Source organism: Caretta caretta, chromosome 3, assembly GCF_965140235.1.
Source record: "Caretta caretta isolate rCarCar2 chromosome 3, rCarCar1.hap1, whole genome shotgun sequence".
NCBI classification, from domain to species: Eukaryota; Metazoa; Chordata; order Testudines; family Cheloniidae; genus Caretta; species Caretta caretta.
The window spans coordinates 14,521,337-14,540,220 of NC_134208.1; the positions used below are offsets into that span (position 1 = coordinate 14,521,337).

The 18,884-nt window shown below is 43.9% G+C and overlaps 2 protein-coding genes and 1 long non-coding RNA gene across 4 annotated transcripts in view; 2 read left to right on the forward strand and 1 right to left on the reverse strand.

Moving 5' to 3' along the window:
• LOC142071500 (uncharacterized) overlaps positions 1 to 14,306 on the reverse strand; it is a 36,505-nt gene extending 22,199 nt beyond the window's left edge. The window contains exons 1-2 of one of the 2 annotated variants that reach the window (XR_012667540.1): positions 14,194 to 14,306; positions 11,548 to 11,701 (exon numbers count right to left, since the gene is read on the reverse strand). This is a non-coding gene — a long non-coding RNA (uncharacterized LOC142071500). Of the gene's footprint in view, positions 1 to 11,547; positions 11,702 to 14,193 lie in introns of those variants that run through there. The other variant, XR_012667539.1, reaches the window with a different exon arrangement.
• Positions 1,648 to 13,321, forward strand: LOC125634668 (uncharacterized). Its single transcript, XM_048845725.2, has 3 exons — positions 1,648 to 1,785; positions 5,846 to 6,496; positions 7,578 to 13,321. Exons 1-3 carry the CDS (start codon positions 1,743 to 1,745, stop codon positions 10,172 to 10,174), a joined length of 3,291 nt encoding a protein of 1,096 aa, XP_048701682.2. The 5' UTR covers positions 1,648 to 1,742; the 3' UTR covers positions 10,175 to 13,321.
• CDC5L (cell division cycle 5 like) overlaps positions 14,233 to 18,884 on the forward strand; it is a 48,692-nt gene continuing 44,040 nt past the window's right edge. The window contains exons 1-2 of the mRNA XM_048845727.2: positions 14,233 to 14,404; positions 18,490 to 18,593. Coding sequence (XP_048701684.1) covers positions 14,360 to 14,404; positions 18,490 to 18,593 — 149 coding nt within the window. The 5' untranslated portion in view covers positions 14,233 to 14,359. The remainder of the gene's footprint in view (positions 14,405 to 18,489; positions 18,594 to 18,884) is intronic.

The window sequence follows — 18,884 nt, forward strand, 5'->3', positions numbered from 1 at the left end:
GTAGGAAATGTCAAGTCTTGCTACTTTTAGAATCCAACAGCCTCAGCAACGCAGCTATGTGGCTGTTTCTGCATGCACATATCCATTTGTAGGCATAATCACAGGAATAGTGCAGGCAAATTAGGCCTACTTGATTTGTGAAAACCATACCCTAAGAGCCCCAATAACTACTTCCTAACAGTCCAAGGCTGCAGCTCATTTGTATATGAATTTACAAATATTTCATCGATGCAGATAACTAACATTTGCTTATACTTTCCAGGTCAATATATAAAAAACTGCTTATGGCTGAGACTACCAGCAAAACAAGCAAAAAATCCCCAAGGCATTCACAGATGTGCTCGGCATAGCTCACTTAGATTCTAGCTTTTTAGAATCCTAAATCATAGAATAATTATTCTGTTGGTCAAATTCAGGTCTGCATATCTTACTTATATGGAGAAACAAGAGTTGGACACATCTAGGGCAACATTGTGCAAATTGATGGGATTAGTACAGTTTTACCAAAGTAGTGAAGAAAAAGGCTGCCCCCTTTCCTAGTCTTTCCTATTCCCTACTGTGTCCAGTCCCCTTCTCCAGTGTCCTGCCCCACCTGCCCATTTTCCTAGCCTTCTATCTGCTCCCTGCATCCTAGCCCCTCCCACCTCCTTGTCCCCAACTGTGCCCTGAGCCCCACCCCATCTGTCCTGTGTCCTGGTCTCTCCCAGGGGTCCCGGCCGACATGCCCACTCCACTGAGACTCCAGTCCCTCTGTATTAGAGGGGTAGCCGTGTTAGTCTGTATCCACAAAACAACGAGGAGTCCGGTGGTACCTACTAAAGCTTATGCCCAAATTAATCTGTTAGTCTTTAAGGTGCCACCAGTCCCTCTGTGATTATCCCCCCCCCCCACCCTTTTCCAAACATGTATTGCATGGTCACGCCCTCCCCTCAGGCTGGGGACTCACCTACCCTAGTGCAGCTGCCCCTATACCTGGGTGCCCTTTAGATCGTCAGCCAGAGGGGTTTGCTCAGGTTTGGGGGGGGCGGGGGTAGAGTCCAGCTGGGAGGGCATATATAGCCCTGTGCCTTGAGTGCCTCAGCACCTCCTTGGAGAGATTCCTAATGCAGGGGTGGGCAAGGCTGCTAGCTCCTTGGGGTGGGGACCCCAATGGGTGTCCTTCCAGGAAAGTCTGTTCATGGAGACCCCTACTGCTATAGTTGCTGCTCGGTCACCCCAAAAGGGGAAACTTATGGGGGGGAGCCACAGGGGGTCCCCTTTGAAATGTGGGGCTGTTTTAAAGGAGTCACTTAGGTTCCATGAATCGTTTTACCAGACCAGGCAGGTCTGTAGTCGGGTTTCGTGCCCTTATTTTTAACTTTTTCTCTTCCTGGGGGGGATGCCTCGCCCTCCAGACTCCCAAGCGTAGGGGGCTCTGCCCCTTGCATCCCCGCTGTGGGCTTTGCCCGCGGGCCAGCCCCTACGTTGAGCAGGGCGCGCACCCAGCAGCGCGACCAGCCGCCGCGCCCTCCACCACGACACGCAGGCTGCCTCTGCCAGCGGCCTCCCCTCCGGCCCCGCGCCTGCGCACAGGCTACCCAGCCTGGGCCCTCCCCCGCGCATGCGCCTGCGCCAGCAAAGCTCTCCCTGACAAGGGGCGGGCGGAGGCGTCGCTCCTCGAACGCGCCTGCGCGCGGGAAGCCCAGGGCACGCGTAGTGGCACGTTTCCAAGGCGGTAGTTGAGGCCGCGGGCCGGCCGAGCCATGTCGGCGGGGCTGCTGAGTCCGGAGCCGGCAGGGAGCGGCGGTAGGTGCCTGGTGGCCGGGAGCCGCCGGTTTCCGGGCCGGATCTGGAAGCGGGAGGAGGCCGGCTGGGCTCCAGCTGAGGCGGGGGCCGGGCCGGGGGCGTCGGGGCGGCGAGGCGAGGCGGAGAGCCCTGGGCGGGCGAGGTGCCGGCTGGGGCTCCCCGGCCTGGCTGAGCTGCGGGGCGGCCCAACCCCCGCTGGGACGAGAGGACAAAGGCGGGGGCCGCTGGGCCGCCCCGGGCCTGGCGGGAGGCACGCTCAGAACGAGGCTCCCCTCCGCCCGCCGGAGGGTTGGCGGGGGACTGGAGCCGGCGGGGGCCTGCGAGCTCCGCTTGCCCGGCCGGGTGGGGGCAGCGTGGCCCTGCCGCCGGCCGTTCTGCCCAAGCAGTAGCCGTGGTGCCATTTGAGTCGCCGGCGCCTGAGCGCCTCGGCGAAGCGAGCGCCGCTGTCCGCTGCGATACCCCAAAGCCTTACGCTTGGAATCGGGAAATGAGGTTTGTAACCTGGAACAAAATCCAGAGTAGCGGTTGTGTTAAACTGATTGATTGTCACCTGAATTCCTACGTAATAAACCTGGGATGTTGTGTCCCACACAACAGGGGAGCGATGCCAAAGGACCCCCAAAGCCCTGCAGGGGCGACAGTGTGAACACTCAAGATGAAGCTGAATGACGTGAGGGACTTGGTTCTGCAAGCTAAGGGATCCACCGAAATTTTCGTAGTACTAATTACAGTAACTCCTCGCTTAATGATGTAGTTATGTTCCTGAAAAATGCGACTTCAAGTGAAATGATGTTAAGCAAATCTAATTTCCCCATAAGAATTAATGTAAAGGGGTGGGGGTGTTAGGTTCCAGGGAAATTTTTTTCACCAAACAAAAGACTATATATCATATAAATTTTAAAGAAACCATTTAATATTGGTACACAGCGATGATGATTGTGACTCTTGGTTGAGGTGAAGTCAGAGGGTGGGATATTTCCCAGGGAATGCCTTACTGCTAAACGATGAACTAGCACTCAGCTGAGCCCCCAAGGGTGAACACAGTTGTTAATATAGCCTCACACTCTACAAGGCAGCAGGAATGGAGGGAGGGGAGACAGCATGGCAGAGAAAGACAGAGCTACACTGTGTGTGTGTGAGAGAGTGAGAGAGAGAAACTTGCATTGCCCCTTTAAGTACGTTGACCCCACTCTAAGTACATTGCCTTTTTAAGTAGATCAACAAGTTGAGGCAGCTGCTGCTGGCAAGCTCCCTCCGACCTGTGCCCTGGACCTGAGCCCTGTGCCCTGTCGTGTCCCGCTCCTGCTCTATGGAGATGGGGTAAGTGGGGTGCAGGAGGACACCCTGACATTAGCCCCCTTCTACCCCCACGCACAGCAAGCAGGACTCCTGGAAGCAGCTCCAAGGCAGAGGGTAGGAGCAGCACATGGCAGTGGGGGGAGGGACAGCTGAACTACCCGGAAATTGATAGCCTGTTGTGCAGCTGCGACACAGAGAACTTAGGGGAACGGGGAGCTGATGGGGGGGCTGCTGGTCCACCCTGGTTCCAAGTCCCCACCAGCTAGCTCCAATGGGCTGCTCTTCCTGCAAGCAGTGGACAAAGCAGGTGGCTGCCAAAAGACGTTATAAGGGAGCATTGCATAACTTTAAACGAGCATGTTTTCTAACTGATCAGCAACGAAACAACGTTAACTGGGATGACTTTAAGTGAGGAGTTACTGTACTGTGTCCAGATATGTTTGCAGTAAGCAGTCCTAACATAGAACAAAGATCAATAACAAATTCATTGTTAAGTACAAAGTAACGTACATTGGAAAACATCCCAACTATACATACAAAATGATGGGATCTAAATTAGCTGTTCTGACCTCAAGAAAGGGGTTGTTGAGTCATTGTGAATAGTTCTCTGAAAACATCTACTCAATATGCAGCAGCAGTCAAAAAAAAGCTAAAAATGTTTGAAACAAATAGGAAAGGAATAAATAAGACCAAAGATGAGATAATACCACTATATAAATCCATAGTATGCCCACACCTTGACTACTGCATGCAGTTCTGGTCACTCCATCTCAAAAAAGATGTATTAGAATTTGAAAAGGTACAGAAAAGGGTAACAAAAATGATTAGGGATATGGAACAGCTTCCATAGGAGGAGAGATTAAAAAGACTGGGAATGTTCATGGAAAAGACTAAGGGGTGTACGATAGAGGTCTATAAAATCTTGAATGGTATAGAGAAAGTGAATAGGGAAGTGTAATTTACTCCTTCACATAACATAAGAACCAGGAATCTTCTGATGAAATTAAGGGGCTGCAGGTTTAAAACAAACACAAGAAAGTGCTTCTTCACAATATGCCTGGGAATGTTGTAAAGGCCAAAAGTATAACAGGGTTAAAAAAAGCATTAGATAATTTCACAGAGGATAGGTCCATCAATGGCTATTAGGGACAGTAGATGGGGAAGGTTCTGAGTTACTAGAGAGAATTCTTTCCCAGGTGTCTGGGTGGTGGGTCTTGCCCATATGCTCAGTCTAACTGAATGCTATATTTGGGGTTGGGAAAGAATTTTCTCTCAGGCAAGGTTAGCAGAGACCCTGGTGGGTTTTTTTGCCTTCCTCTGCAGCATGGGTCACTTGTAGGTTTAAACTAGTGTAAATAGTGTAGTGGATTCTCTGTAACTTGAAGTCTTTAAACCATGATTTGAGGACTTCAGTAACCAGCCAGAGGTTAGGTGTCTATTACAGAAGTGGGTTGGTGAGGTTCTGTGGCCTGGAATGTGCAGGAGGTCAGACAGATGATCATGATGGTCCTGACCTTAAAGTCTGTGAGATGATGAAGAATGTAACCCCATGCTCTGGGTGTCCCTTAGCCTGTGACTGCCAGATGCTGGGACTGGGCGACAGGAGATGGCTCACTAGATTAATTGCCCTTATTTGTTCATTCCCCCTGAAGCATTGGTCGCTGTCGGAAGATAGGATACTGGGCTAGATGCACCATTGGTTGGATCCAGTATGGCTGTTCTTATGTTGTGACAGTGCTGTAGCTGAGCATGGTGCTCTGCAGACAAAAAGGAACACAAAATTCCTGTTCCCTGAAGAGTTAAGAATTTAAATTAGATAAGATGACCCTTGATTCCTCTTCTCACCTTCCTGTCCCCGCCACTCCTCCCCAAAAGGAAATTAAAAAAACTGTGTGAGGAAAGACAGACGTGTGTTGGTGGGATTTTTTTTAGATTTTGTATTTTTATAAGAACATAGGACACAGAGCTCTTCATGTAGATGCTTATAAATTACACTTTTTAATTTAGAAGAGAAGAAAAATTTTTCTTTTGTTTTTATATTTATTAAAGCTTATGTTTAATAATTTATTTTTCATATTCTCTCCAGACATTTCTTTAGCAGAGCCAAGACCAGTGAGAGCCTTGATGGCTTGAGGCAGTGTGGCCTACTGAATAGGGCAGTGGACTGGCAGTCAGGAGACTTGGATTCTATTCCTGTCTATGTCACTGCCCTCTTGCGTGACTTTGAGCAAATCGCTTTCCCTCTCTGTGCCTGTTTCCCTTCCTACCCTTTGTCTATGTTGTACATTTAGATCGTCTGCCCCAAAGTTAGTTTACATTCGTAGTGCGTGCAAGTATATGAGTACAGTGCCTAGCATAATGAGATCCTGATCTCAGTTGTGGCCTTTACGCTCTATTGTAATACAAATAATAGTAATTGTTCTTATGCCTGCTGATGGGGATTGCATTGTGGAGTGGAGCTGGGAGACGTAGCTGTAACACTGCACACTATGTAGATTACTGGTGTGGCCTGCATTGACACAGCTACAGGCTGGGCTGAGATGTGCTCAGAGATTTGTGTGTTCTGCTGGTGGTTGCAATGCCTGTAAAGCATGGGTATGGAAACAAGGTGTCTTAGAAATGTTGTGGGCAGTAGATCTTGGAACTGCCAAATAACAATGCAATTTTTGGTTATGTAGATGGGCCTCTGTCTTACTCTACATTGAAGAGAATGTTTTGGTTTTTTTTAAAAAGCACTAATACGGTTTTTGTCTGTTTTCAGAGTCTGATGTCTTTGAAATTGACCTTCCCATCACGATCTTTGTGCTGAGTGATGATGATTTTCTAGAAAGTGAAGACGAAGAGGAGGCAATTTTGAGTGGTGATGATATTTTGAAGAGTGAAGAAGAAGAGGTGGCCACTTCGAATGATGGTGATCGCCCAAAAAAAGGCAAAGAGGAAAAGCAGGTGCCTTCAAGTGGTGGTGATGTTCTAAGGAGTCAGGTGCAGCCCCACTTGAATGAAGATTATGTTCTAAAATGTCCAGAGGAAGAGCAGGTTACTCTGAGTGTGTCTGAGAAATCAAATTCAGCCCAAATTTCTTTAAGTGATCAATATGCTCTGGGCAGTAGCAAACCCAGCCAAAATGATGTGTCATGCCTTTCAGCTCCCAGAATGGACCCTGGAGAGGTAAATGGATGTGTCGAAAGCAAGGATGACATCAATTGCCAAAAGGTTCCTCTTCCTCTCTCATGTGGTGACAATAAGGGTAGAGATGGTCTGACTATTGAGACAAATAGGCAGCTGATTCCAGGAGCAATTTTTAAAGATGGAAAGGAACATGAGACTTCTGCAATCGGTTCCTCTGACAGCAATCAAGAGTACCAGCCAGCACTCCATTGTAAAGAAGCAGAGAGATGTGTTGAGACTGAAGGTGAGAGAGAGAGAGAGAGAGAGAGAGAGAGAGAGAAAAGGACAAGGACGTAGTCATGAGCTAATGTTAAAAAAACAGAAGTATGGTATTGAGAGAGATTTGGGGAAGAAGTGAGAAAAGAAAGAGGTACAAAACACAGGAGTGGGAAAGGGGGAAGAGAAAGGAAGTACACTGAAGACAACTCAGGATAAAGTTAGGGTTTATCTTTCCCATATTGTATTATAGGAAAGAAATTAATAATGGTGGAATTTGATATACCCAGTGACTTTTTTTTCTGCTACTTGACCACCCCAGTAGAGGCACGTGCACACAGTACATTTATGAAATAGAAAGATGATTGCCAGTGTTATAATGGTACACAGCTCTTCTGTTCCTTTAATTTGGAGTGGAGGGGCACCATAGTGGCACAGGCATTTTTCCACCCTGGCTAGTAAACTGAGTCGTCAGACTAGTAGGCATTAGGTACATTTTCAAGACCTTTCCACAGAAGTGTTCATTATATGATGGTATGGAGAAACGTGGTACATGATTTACTGGTGTGAATGAAAATGAGCTTGGTCTCATTCTCATGCCCAGCACAAAATTTCTGCACAGACTTTGTCCAACCAGCAGTTTGTGCTCACAAATAGGCCAGGACTAAAATAAGAGGTGTATTGCAGGTTGGGAGTTCTGTCCATATTGTTGGGGAAAGCTTGCCCGGCACCTCCCATACATTATTTATACCTCTAGTCCCTAATTTAGCACTTAACTTTGCTCACCAATAAGGATGAGGTAAGGGCTATGAAGATATGGCTGTTGGTGAATACTCTGGGAGAACCAGTAGTTACGTTGTGGTGGTCCACGTCTAATACAGCTGAGTGAAATTATATAAGGAAATAATTTTACCTTTTTTAGCATCAGTGAGTTACATTCCCTACTCTGAATATAAATTCTGCTGGCAGTCAGTAATTCTCCAGTTTTATCACTGGGGCTCTTTTGTTTTCTCTGTTTAGCGTATCATAACTTGGATGGGAGTTACTGAGATCATGCCAGGCTGTAGATTACTAGATGACATATCACATGTATTTTCTTACATTTTTAGGTACTGTCCCTTTAGAGAAGGCAAAGAATAAAACTGATGACAGAACAAGAAAGAGAAATGGCTCTACAGATGAAACTCTGAATTGTGGAATGGATAGCAACTTTGAAGATCTGAATGCTGTAGAAGAAATAGAGCAAGTCCAAAGTATTTTTTTTACTTGTATTAATGGTGACTTTTCTACAGCAGGAGAGTTGCTAGAAGATGTAGGGGACTTGGCAATGAATGCTTGTGATAATCCTGGATTAAATATTTCTGAAGAGCTTATTCATCAGTCTGTAATTCCATCTCCCAGGGAGATGGATAAGCGAGAAGTTTGTGATTTTTCTCATGTGATTATAAAACACCCAAATGTAAAGCATCAGGAAGAGACATTCCTACTAGGTAATGCGCATAACAGTGAAGCTGTTTCTGTGGGATTTTGTTCTACCTACAAGAATGAGAAGACACTGAATCTGAAATGCAGGTTTTGTAGCTCTGTGTGTACAAGTAAAAATACTCTAAAGAAACATGTTTGTTCAGCACATCAAGATAAAAAAATTCACAAATGCTGCTTTTGCCAAAGAAGCTTTTTCTTTTCTGTCAACGTTAAACGCCATCTTAAATTTCATAAGAAAATGACCAGGTTGAAAAAGACAAGAAAAGGTAGAAGTATGAACACTGAAAAAGCCAGGAAGGAGACCCCAGCAAAAACACAATCTGCGAATAAAAAAAAGGAAAGTAAGTATGAGAAATTTTTCATCAAAATTGAAAGGGACTGTAAAACTGTAGATGCTCCAGTTATTTTTTCTTGTAAAATTTGTCTCTTTGCTTCACCAGATCCTAAACTTTTTGTTTATCATATGAAGGGACATAAAGGCAGACAGCCTTATCAGTGTCCCCAGTGTAACTATTCTTGTGTTAGCTTGTCCTATATGCTAAATCACATGTACTGGCATGCTGGCTATAGACTGTACAAATGCAGGTTCTGTACATTTTTTTCACTGTATTTTGCAAGTATGGTGAAACACAGTTACATTCATACAGGGGCTAAGCCGTATTCCTGTGAATTCTGCCAGTCGTCATTCACAAGCACAAGTGGCTTAAAGAGACACACAAATATACATGTTGCCAAAGAATTGTGCCAAGGGCAGCAACACTTTGGCTTGCCTGTCGAGGGGAAGAGAACTAAAAGTCCTCCAAAGAGCTATACATGTGATCAGTGTAACTTAGTATTTTACACTAAAGGACTACTCTGCTTTCATGAGAAATTTCATAGCCAAGTTAAAGGCTGTGATGAGATGTTTGCAAATGAGAGTAATGAATACAATAAAAGCAAAGCATGTACAGATGACAACGATTACCAAAAGGACTGGGTTTCTTCTGGTTCTGACAATAAATGGGATGATCACCTGCTTAATGAGAAACATGAAATGCTGGCTTCAGGAGCAGAACTTGAACAGGAGAATGAATTTGAGAAGGATATGAATATATGCTCTGGCAAAACAATGTGCCAAAGCAGCCAGGGAACCAACAATTTGCCTGTTGTGAGGACTGGATCAGAAACTCTTTTCAGTATTTACAAGAGCGAGCAGTGTGATATAGTGTTTTGCAAAGAGAAGCATCTGTTTTTTCAGAAGGTCGCTCATTCACAAGTTCAAGAATGTAATGAGATTGTTACAAAGGCTCCCAAGGCTGAGGAAAATGTTAAGTGTATTGATGTACAGCCTCCTGTTGGGACTTCTCACAAACTGTTCAAGTGTCAACAATGTGATTATGCCACTTACATTTTTAGCAACCTTAAGCTGCATTTTAGAATACACACTGGTGAAAAACCATTTGAGTGTAAAGAGTGCAACAAGATGTTTCGCACCTCCAGCCATTTGCGGAGACATAGTCTTATGCACATAAAGAAAGGTCATGAAAGTGGCCACTGCCATTATTTGGGCAGCACTTCAGACAATCTTAAACTGCACTGTGAAATACATAAGGGCACGTGCCCTAAAAGGGAAGATCTTAGTTCCTCAAAAGACTTAAAGTGTGTTCGTTCCATATGCAGCTCAGAAAACCTTCAGAAACAGATGGATGTTCATGAGGGCAAAGAAAATGAACATGTTCTACCATCACAAAGTCTTCCACAACTTTACAAGTGTGAACAGTGTAATTACATCACTTATGTTTTAAGCAACCTCAAACTACACACAAGGATTCATACAGGTGAAAAGCCCTACAGCTGTGACACTTGTCAGAAGAAGTTTCGTACTTCAGGTCATCTAAATCGACACAAGCTTGTGCATTTAAAGATAGAACGCCTTAAGTGTAGGAACTGTGACTATTCAACAGACAAATGGCAGTCCCTTAAGTGGCATTTGGCTTCACACTCGGATGAAAAAAACCTGGTTAGTAGCAAAGTCAAAGCGCAATCACTGCTACCTGTCAAAATATACAAGTGTGAAGAGTGTGGCTATGCTACTGCCCATAGTGGAAACTTTAAGCAGCATTTGAGAATTCATACAGGTGAAAAGCCATACAAATGTGACCAGTGTGCTCTTGCTTTCCGCACTTCTAGCCACCTGAAGCGCCACTTACTAACTCATTTAAAGTTACGCTGCAACAAGTGAGTTTTCCACCATGGATAAATGTGCTCTAGAGAAACATGTAAAAACACAAGGATAAAAAAAATGTACAAATGCCAAAAGTGCAGTGTAACACTTTCCACCATACATCTCTTAGAGAAACATAAGAAACAGCATTTAAAAACTGGAAAATAAAACCAGGATTTGTTAAAATTCCTGAGTTACAAGCTTGGATCTAGGAAGTTTTGCAGTAGTTTGAACTTATACCTTGGCAGAAGAGCACAATTTCTTCCTCTTTGCCCTGTATCCCACCTATATGAAATGCCTTCACCTGGCACTAGGTAAAATTGACATGGTAATGATTATGGACCAGACTCTTGGGTATTCTCACAGTGTATAGAGTGGAAGTCTGGGGATGGTGTGGAATGCTGACATAAAACACTGCCCTACTGCTATGAGCATTACTTCCACTACTGCGTTAAAGAAGCCTCAGAGCTGTTTCTAAATTATGTTGGCCTATAAAAGTCACAAGGGGCTGTTTTAAACTAGCTCAGACTGGAATGTTCAGACAAACTTCTGCTAATGCTCATCCATTCAGTAAGCGAACGTCATACCACTGTCCTGTCAGCAAGGAGAGGGTTTGATGTCAGCGCTCCTACGTTGGCTGTACTCCACTGCTGGGTCACCCTTACACTAAGATCTTCCCTGTCCCACTCACTTGGGTTTTACAACCAAAATATGCTATGTCTTTCTGAAAAGAATTTAAATCAAATTCTTCTCTTACAAATCAGTAACCTGTAGATCAAAAATTTAGTTAAAAATTAGTCCTCCTGCAACTACTGATATTGCCATGCCTACCTAATACTGCAAGAGGATGACTTATAAAACCACTAGTTACAATAATTGATTATAGAAACAGAGTGGGCATGTTTGTGTGTGTGTGTGTGTGTGTGTGTGAACACCCTAGAAGACAGGTTACTAATAAGGATTCAGCATTGATGAGTGCTGCTGCATCAGTAGCTTTTGAGGCTTAACTCTTGATTTGGACTCTTGAGTAGAAATGTTCTTAAAGTTTTGTACTGCTGTCCTTCAAAGGCCTAATCCTGTAAAATACTGTACCCCCTCAAAGCACTTTGCAAGATAAGTTCCAAACTGTTTGCAAGAAATGAAGTAGGAAGTAGAAGATACAAATAATGGATACCTCCAACCTACCATTTGATGTTTGCTTTCCAAGTGTTCTGCTGCATATCAGAAAATCTCCTTCATTAAGAGGATTTGATGGAAAAGCTGTGGATCTATTAAGATCCCTACAGTTTAAACTGTCTCCTTAAAGGAGACTTTACTAGAGCCGCTTGTTTGCGTACGTTCTTTGTTGTTACAGGTCATTATCAATGAAGTGTTTATTCCAAATGTCTGTCTGATTGTGACAAACTTTTTTCTTTATTTTAGATGAAGGAAATTACTCCGTTGATTTAAATGCATTTGGCAAAATGCTGGTATATTTTTCAGAAATATTCAAGTTTATACTTTTCAGTGCCGCTTGTATCTTTTGAAGATTCCTCTGTTAGCCCTCTACAAAGGACAAATAAGAGAAATATGTAGTATGTATATTTCAGCAATTTGTATTAAACAGTTTAATGTTTGTAAAATGTGTTTTCCTAACATTAGTCTCAAATCCTAAAATTTCCCTTTATGTCAAAGGTGGATAAAATTCAGTGTTTGCTGTTAAAATATTTAATTTTGCCCTTGTAGGGAGATAACATTACTATGGTTCCTTCAAATATAAGGAACACAATGGTAATGTTAAAGATGTTAATAGAAGGAAAAATTGGTAAATTAATCTAACTTAACACTTTGATATACTGCCTCAAAGGAATTTCATTAAATCATGTTATACTGTCTCTTTAAAATTGCATGTGCAAGGTCCACTCAAGCAAAGAGCTAGGTCAACAAAGTATCTAGCTACAACTTAGTAGAAATACAGCAAGTGGGAGACCTAAGAATGGAATTGGGCTTTTTATTTCATGCTGTAAGAGTAGGTGTTACTTGAGCATCTGCAATGTATGATGCTAAGATTTCCCCAGCACTACTTGCCCCAGGGGATTTGTAATGGCAGAACTTTGTGCCTAGCATCTGTTACAATTACTGCAAAAGATTAAGAGACTGGGAAATTAAAAGAAAAACTCTCTAAAGTAGGGGATTCTTGGTATCCCTTTCTTTAATCTTTTCGAAGCCACAAGACAGGAAAGTTGCACTGCAGAACAAGTAGAGCTAGAAAACAAGAGAGTATGAAGTATGGGTACCTACAGTGAGATCTGGTACATCTACCAAATGTATCTTGTGGTCTTCCTTATTAATATGGAGGTGTAGTATAGAAACTATAGGTTTCCAACACTAGCTGTTCTCTTGATCTGAGGAGAGGGTGGTGGTCTCCATATTACCAAAGAGTGTGGCTGCAGTGTGCTCCATTTTACGGAATTAGGAGCAGCCCTTAGGCTCCCATCAAACTGCTTCTATAGCCTCTGAATAGGGCACAGTTTGGCCTGAAAGATATTTTAGCTCTTTTTTTTTTTTTCCTCCTTCAAAAAGTGCCTGGTTTTCTGTTGAGTTTTTCTTATTACCAATGCTTAATGCTGTAGCATTTTGGCTCCTATCAAGCTGTGAAAACCTCTATTAAGATGGCCTATCTTTCCTGATATTTCAATATAGCACAGAAGTGTGTTATGCTGGAGAGTCTACGTCTGAAACATAAAAAGCTTTCTTAATTTGATTTATAATTGAAGTCACAAATGCTGAAGAAAGCAGCAAAAATCACTTTAAAAGGGCAAGTTACGTACTATACTATGGGGGGCCCCTAGTGCTCTATAGGTGTAACTGCACATGCTCTACTGCTTTTGATCTTACCTAGCTAAACCTTGTTGAAACAGCAGAAGAGTGAATGGCCTCTCCACTGGGAAAAATGTGGTAATGACAGATTTTTACACTTTAGTCCTGTTTTTGTATGCAGTGCACCACAATTCTTATTGCCTTGCATTGTGCCTTTTCCAGAGTATAGAGTATTATAAAATTCATCTTTGTGAAAAGTAAATGGGTGTAGGTGAATTACATCATTTCATGTAATAAGTTATACCACTTCATTTATCTGTCAATGGAGGCATTTGGCTTAAAAAAATAATTAAAAAATTACAATGAGGTGAAGGCTGTCCTATGTTTTTTCTTGGTATTAGAGCTCAGTGTTCAAGAGGAATATTAATATACATTGTTTGGTATGTGCTTTGAGGTAAGAGCAAGGAAAAGATTGTGAATCTATATAAAAATGATGGTCCTTTTTGGAACAAGGTACCCTTGAAGGTCTCTGTGAAACAAATGAAATACATTCCTTTACATTTTCATACATATAAAAGGCCTTCAGGGTACATGACTGTCGATGTATGTGAAGAAAATGTTCCTCTTCTGTCTCATTTGTTTCTTACCACTAAAGATGGTCTTTTGTAAACAACCATTAATCACTCGAACTTAAATGCATGGTCTGTTTAGTAACTGATTCTAAAACAGGCTGTATTCAACTTGAGTAATATTTAGAGGACCAAATTTTTAACTCAGTCAAGCAAATCTGTATTCAACTTGAGTAATATTTAGAGGACCAAATTTTTAACTCAGTCAAGCAAATAATCCCGCTGATTTCACTAGACCACATACACGCCGCCTCCAGCGCCCCCCTCGCCGCATTACAGGAGGCTGTCTCACCTCCAGGGTCACACCCAGCCCCGCTCCCTCCTTCCCCCAATCTCGCTCGTACTGGATCGGGTCTCCTTCCCCCCTCCCCGGGTCCCGCAGGTTGCTTCCAGCCGGCGGAGTTCCGTGTCCGCAGCACCGCCGGGCGCCAGATGGCGCTATGGCAATACTTCCCAGCCATGCCGGCTGCCCCTGAGCAGCCCTGTACACCAGCCCGGCTCGTCTCTTCCCCTCCCTCCACCTTCAGAGCTGCGCACGCGCAGCTTTTACAATTTGACTGGCGGGAGCCTCGTCCCCTCTCAATGCGCATGCGTACAGCTCCGACTTACGGACTAACTGTGCGTCGGCTCGGAGTTTTGTCACATTCCCTGCGCCCTTGTCCGAACTGCGCCTGCGCAGAATCTCAACCGCCCGTAGCGCGGAGAGACTAGTGGTGTCTCTCGTGCGCCGCCGTCGTCTCTTTTCTTTTGCAGCCCGCTCGCCTTCGCTGCCAAGATGCCGCGGATCATGATCAAAGGAGGCGTGTGGCGAAACACCGAGGTAGGGGCCGCTTCCATTCTTGGGGCCCACCCGCAGGGTCGGCGGCTGAGCCTCTGCGCGGCAGCGAGAAGGGGTAGCGGAGCGCATGCGCTGAAACGGGGGGCTGGAGGGGGTCTTGCGCATGCGCAGATGGTGTCTCCAGCATGGTCTCCGAGATACGTTTATGTGCCTCGGGTTCTCGAGACCCCGCCGTCGTCGTCCCACCCCCCCGCCTGCTTAACACTTGAGGGTCCCCAGTGTGCAGCGCGGGGAGGGCCCAGATCCGCTTGGGCCCTGTGTGCTCGGAGCTGTCCCTTCTGCAGTCCGGGGTACCGAGTGTGTAGTATGAGCAGAGAGCACAGACCCGCCTGGGCCCTGTGTGCTGGGAGCTGGCTCTGCTGCAGGCTGGGGTTCACAGTGTACAGCACTGCTGTGGGTCTCAGATCCACATGAGCATCTGTGTGCTGGCAGTGGTCCCCAGTGTGCAGAAATGGGCAGGGGCCCTGTCAAGGTTCCTCCCCCACTCTGAACTCTGGGGTACAGATGTGGGGACCTGCATGAAAAACCTCCTAAGCTTATCTTTACCAGCTTAGGTCAAAACTTCCCCAAGGTACAAAATATTCCACCCGTTGTCCTTGGACTGGCCGCTACCACCACCAAACTAATACTGGTTACTGGGGAAGAGCTGTTTGGACACGTCCTTCCCCCCAAAATACTTCCCAAAACCTTGCACCCCACTTCCTTGACAGGGTTTGGTAAAAAGCCTCACCAATTTGCCTAGGTGACTACAGACCCAGACCCTTGGATCTGAGAACAATGAAAAAGCATTCAGTTTTCTTACAAGAAGACTTTTAATAAAAATAGTAGTAAATAGAAATAAATAAATCCTCCCTGTAAAATCAGGATGGTAGATACCTTACAGGGTAATTAGATTAAAAAACATAGAGAACCCCTCTAGGCAAAACCTTAAGTTACAAAAAAGATACACAGACAGAAATAGTTATTCTATTCAGCACAGTTCTTTTCTCAGCCGTTTAAAGAAATCATAATCTAACACGTACCTAGCTAGATTACTTACTAAAAGTTCTAAGACTCCATTCCTGGTCTATCCCCGACAAAGACAGAATATAGACAGCGACACAGACCCTTTGTTTCTCTCCCTCCTCCCAGCTTTTGAAAGTATCTTGTCTCCTCATTGGTCATTTTGGTCAGGTGCCAGCGAGGTTACCTTTAGCTTCTTAACCCTTTACAGGTGAGAGGAGCTTTCCCCTGGCCAGGAGGGATTTCAAAGGGGTTTACCCTTCCCTTTATATTTATGACAGGCCCCTTGTGCACTGGGAACCAGTTCCTCTGCAGGCTTGGGTCGCCAGTGTGCAGTATGAGTAGGGTACTCATGTCCACATGTGCCCTGTGTGCTGGGAGCTGTTCTCTCTGCTGGGGTTCAGAGTATTCCGCATGGCCAGGGGGTCAGAGCCACATGGGTCCCTGTGTGCTGGAAAGTGTTTCTTTCTGTAGAATGCTTTATCTCTCCCTATGAGGAAGGGTGAGGAAAAGTATAGGCTGATCTCCTGTGGTAAGAAGCATTTCTGACAAAGTAATTATGTGGTCCTTCAATTAGCTAAAGTTGGGTCATATCCTGACATAACAAGCACAAACGTTTCCCTCCATCTGGCAAGGCCTGTATTCTCCTACCTTCTCAGACCTTCAGAGATATTCTCTCCCCTTTGTCCTTATCCTCTCAAAGGATGATGACCTCAAGAATGCATCTCCTCTGAGGGCTCTACAGAAGCTAGAGTCTTACCAGGATGACACCGAAGCAAGTGCTTGTATTTGGTGTTGTACTCTGGTGATTGTTTCACAGTAAACATGTGTGGCTACATGATGGTCATGCAAAAAATGATCAGTGATTATTTGTACATCTTATCAATGTTATTGCTGTGGTGCTAACTTGTAGCAAATGGACTCTTGCAGCAAGAGATGGAAGTATGATAAATATAGAGAGAAGATTTTTTCATTTAAAAATATATATCTATTCCCCGGTAGTATCCCAAACCAAAACTCAGCAGCCTATGATTAAAGCCACAATGCACTCTGAAGACTTGTGTACACTATGAAGAACAACTTTGTGCAGTTAAACTGGTGCGGAACATAGTTTAACTGCAAATGTCTGTTGTTGGCAATGGATACTCTTCTTGTATAGACTGGGCTATAATAAGCATTTGTGGAGCACTTGGTAGATCACTTATTTGATCACTCCATGTGCTTTTCTCTACACTGCCACTTAAGTCAGTGTAACTTAGGTTGCTCAGGGGTGTGAAAACAACACCCCGTGAGCAACATAAGTTACATCGACTTAGCGCAGTGTGGACATTGCTTTATGTCGGAGGGAGACGCTCTCCCGCCAATATAGCTTCCGCCTCTCATGGAGGTGGAGTAATTATCCTGACGGAAGAGCGCTCTCCTGTCACCATAATGCATCTTCACCAGTCGCACTACAGCGGCACAGTTGCATCGGTGCAGCTGTGCCAATGTAGTGCAGTAGTGTGGACTTTCCCTTAGAAAAAGATGCCATCTCATCCTAGGAAAACTTCAAAGGGTAACTGAGCTTTTCAGCTTTTGTTCACATCTCTGGTCACAGTACCAGTGCATGCACTTTATGGTTTCCGTGCTAGAATAGTCTGCAACAGGTCCATAACTTTCTTCCCATAATCTCCTAAATTTGGGGGTTCTAACTTTATTCTAATAAAAGTGAAATGCAAGGCTTCTGTGGAAGAGGGGAAGTTTGGGTTTGGGAACATGTAGTTCTTTCTCTTTCATGGGATTGATGCTTCTATAACTTTGTCTTCTGAGACAAAACTGTTCTATCTCAACACAGGTTTGCATTCCAGTGTCTTGACGTTATCTTCACTATGTCACCTGCCATCAGGAAGTCATGGTGCACACCTTGTCTTGTGACGTAGTATCAGCCCTGATGTAGTGTAGTGATGTAGTGTCAGCCCTAATGGACACTTTATTGTGAGGTAACCCTGTGAAAAATGGAGCTGATGTTTATTGAATTCTTGTGGTGAAGATTTCATGACACTTGGAGATCATATCCTCTTTCCTCTGTTTGAAGTCTTCTCAGGATCTGCAGCTGTTTCAGTTGAAACACCTGCAAATGGGATATTTCATAAATAGATTTCATATGCCATTGTTTGTTTGGTACAAAAACTTTTAGCACTCCTAGGTAACATATTTGCCATTAAACTGTAAAATTAAGTGTGCCTACAGTTGCCTTGTCACAAAAACAAGTGTTCCTAACAACACTTTGTTCATACTACACATCACGTGCACTACATCATGTATATCATAATGATCGCTATCCCCAAACAAAGTTGAGACTAGGAAGTGGCTGTTAATCTGCCATGTATTGTATTAAATGACTATACAAGAACAGAAACTTGCTTAGGTTTAGGATGCAAATATAAAAAAATAAACAGTTCTAGCTGTGACCAGATCTGCAACCAAGTGCTTGTCTTGTTATTGACTTCTTCTTTTAGGACTTTCAAAGCTTGCTGTTCTTTAGCCAGTTGGCTCAATTTCCATCGCAAACTTGAAACTTCCAATTAAAGGGACATCATCAACTTGAAATCTACTCAATTTAATAAAAGTTGAAAGTGGTTTTAGGTGCCATATATGCCCCAATTTTCATGCTTTTACAATGTCCTATTGTTAAAAATATTTTCTCACCACTCTTGTTGTGTGAGGGATTCACACAACCCTGGAAACTTACTGTACAGGAGAAACGATGAAACTGGCCATTCACCAAGTGCTGTCAAATACCCAAAGTAAATGGTAATAATTTTCTTTTGATAACCTCTTTCAGCTATAGTAATTTTAAATGTCAACTGTAACATTAATGACATTGGTGAAACAGCCCTAAATCTTCACTCACCTTCGATGAGAGCAAAATTTTGGGGAAAAGAGGGTTACTTTGCCCTTCCCACCTGGCCACCACCCTTATCAAACCCTCTCCTCCATCTCTCCTCACAGAGCTCAAAGCAAGCATTCATCTCTGATAAAGTTTTCTAATGACCCATTGTAATAAGAATTCTTTTTGTTTTAAGGATGAAATTCTTAAAGCAGCTGTGATGAAATATGGCAAAAACCAGTGGTCTCGTATTGCTTCCTTGTTGCACAGAAAATCAGCAAAGCAATGCAAAGCCAGATGGTAAGTAGAGAACACAGTAAATGGGAAAGCGAGATCCGTAGTTAGTGTGAATTTAAAGGTTATTATAGAATTTGTCAGTGGTTCAGGTCCAGGGGAGAGAGAGATGATTCTTATTTGATGTCATCTTCTGCAGATATCAAACTTGTATTCCTTGAAAGTAACATGAGCAAAAATAGAAAGCCATTCACTTTACGGATGACATCAGTGACATCACATAAACTGAAGATACAGGATCATTATGAAAATTAAGTTCATAATAATCACTTTGTAGTCTGACTTACATATTTTAAC

What these genes read in the sequence shown, in the direction of transcription:
- LOC125634668 (XM_048845725.2), top strand. Translation starts at nt 1,743, where the DNA reads ATGTCGGCGGGGCTGCTGAGTCCGGAGCCGGCAGGGAGCGGCG. An exon ending in GGAGCCGGCAGGGAGCGGCG is followed by an intron (nt 1,786 to 5,845) that starts GTAGGTGCCTGG and finishes GTCTGTTTTCAG; the next exon opens with AGTCTGATGTCTTTGAAATT. An exon ending in GAGATGTGTTGAGACTGAAG is followed by an intron (nt 6,497 to 7,577) that starts GTGAGAGAGAGA and finishes TTACATTTTTAG; the next exon opens with GTACTGTCCCTTTAGAGAAG.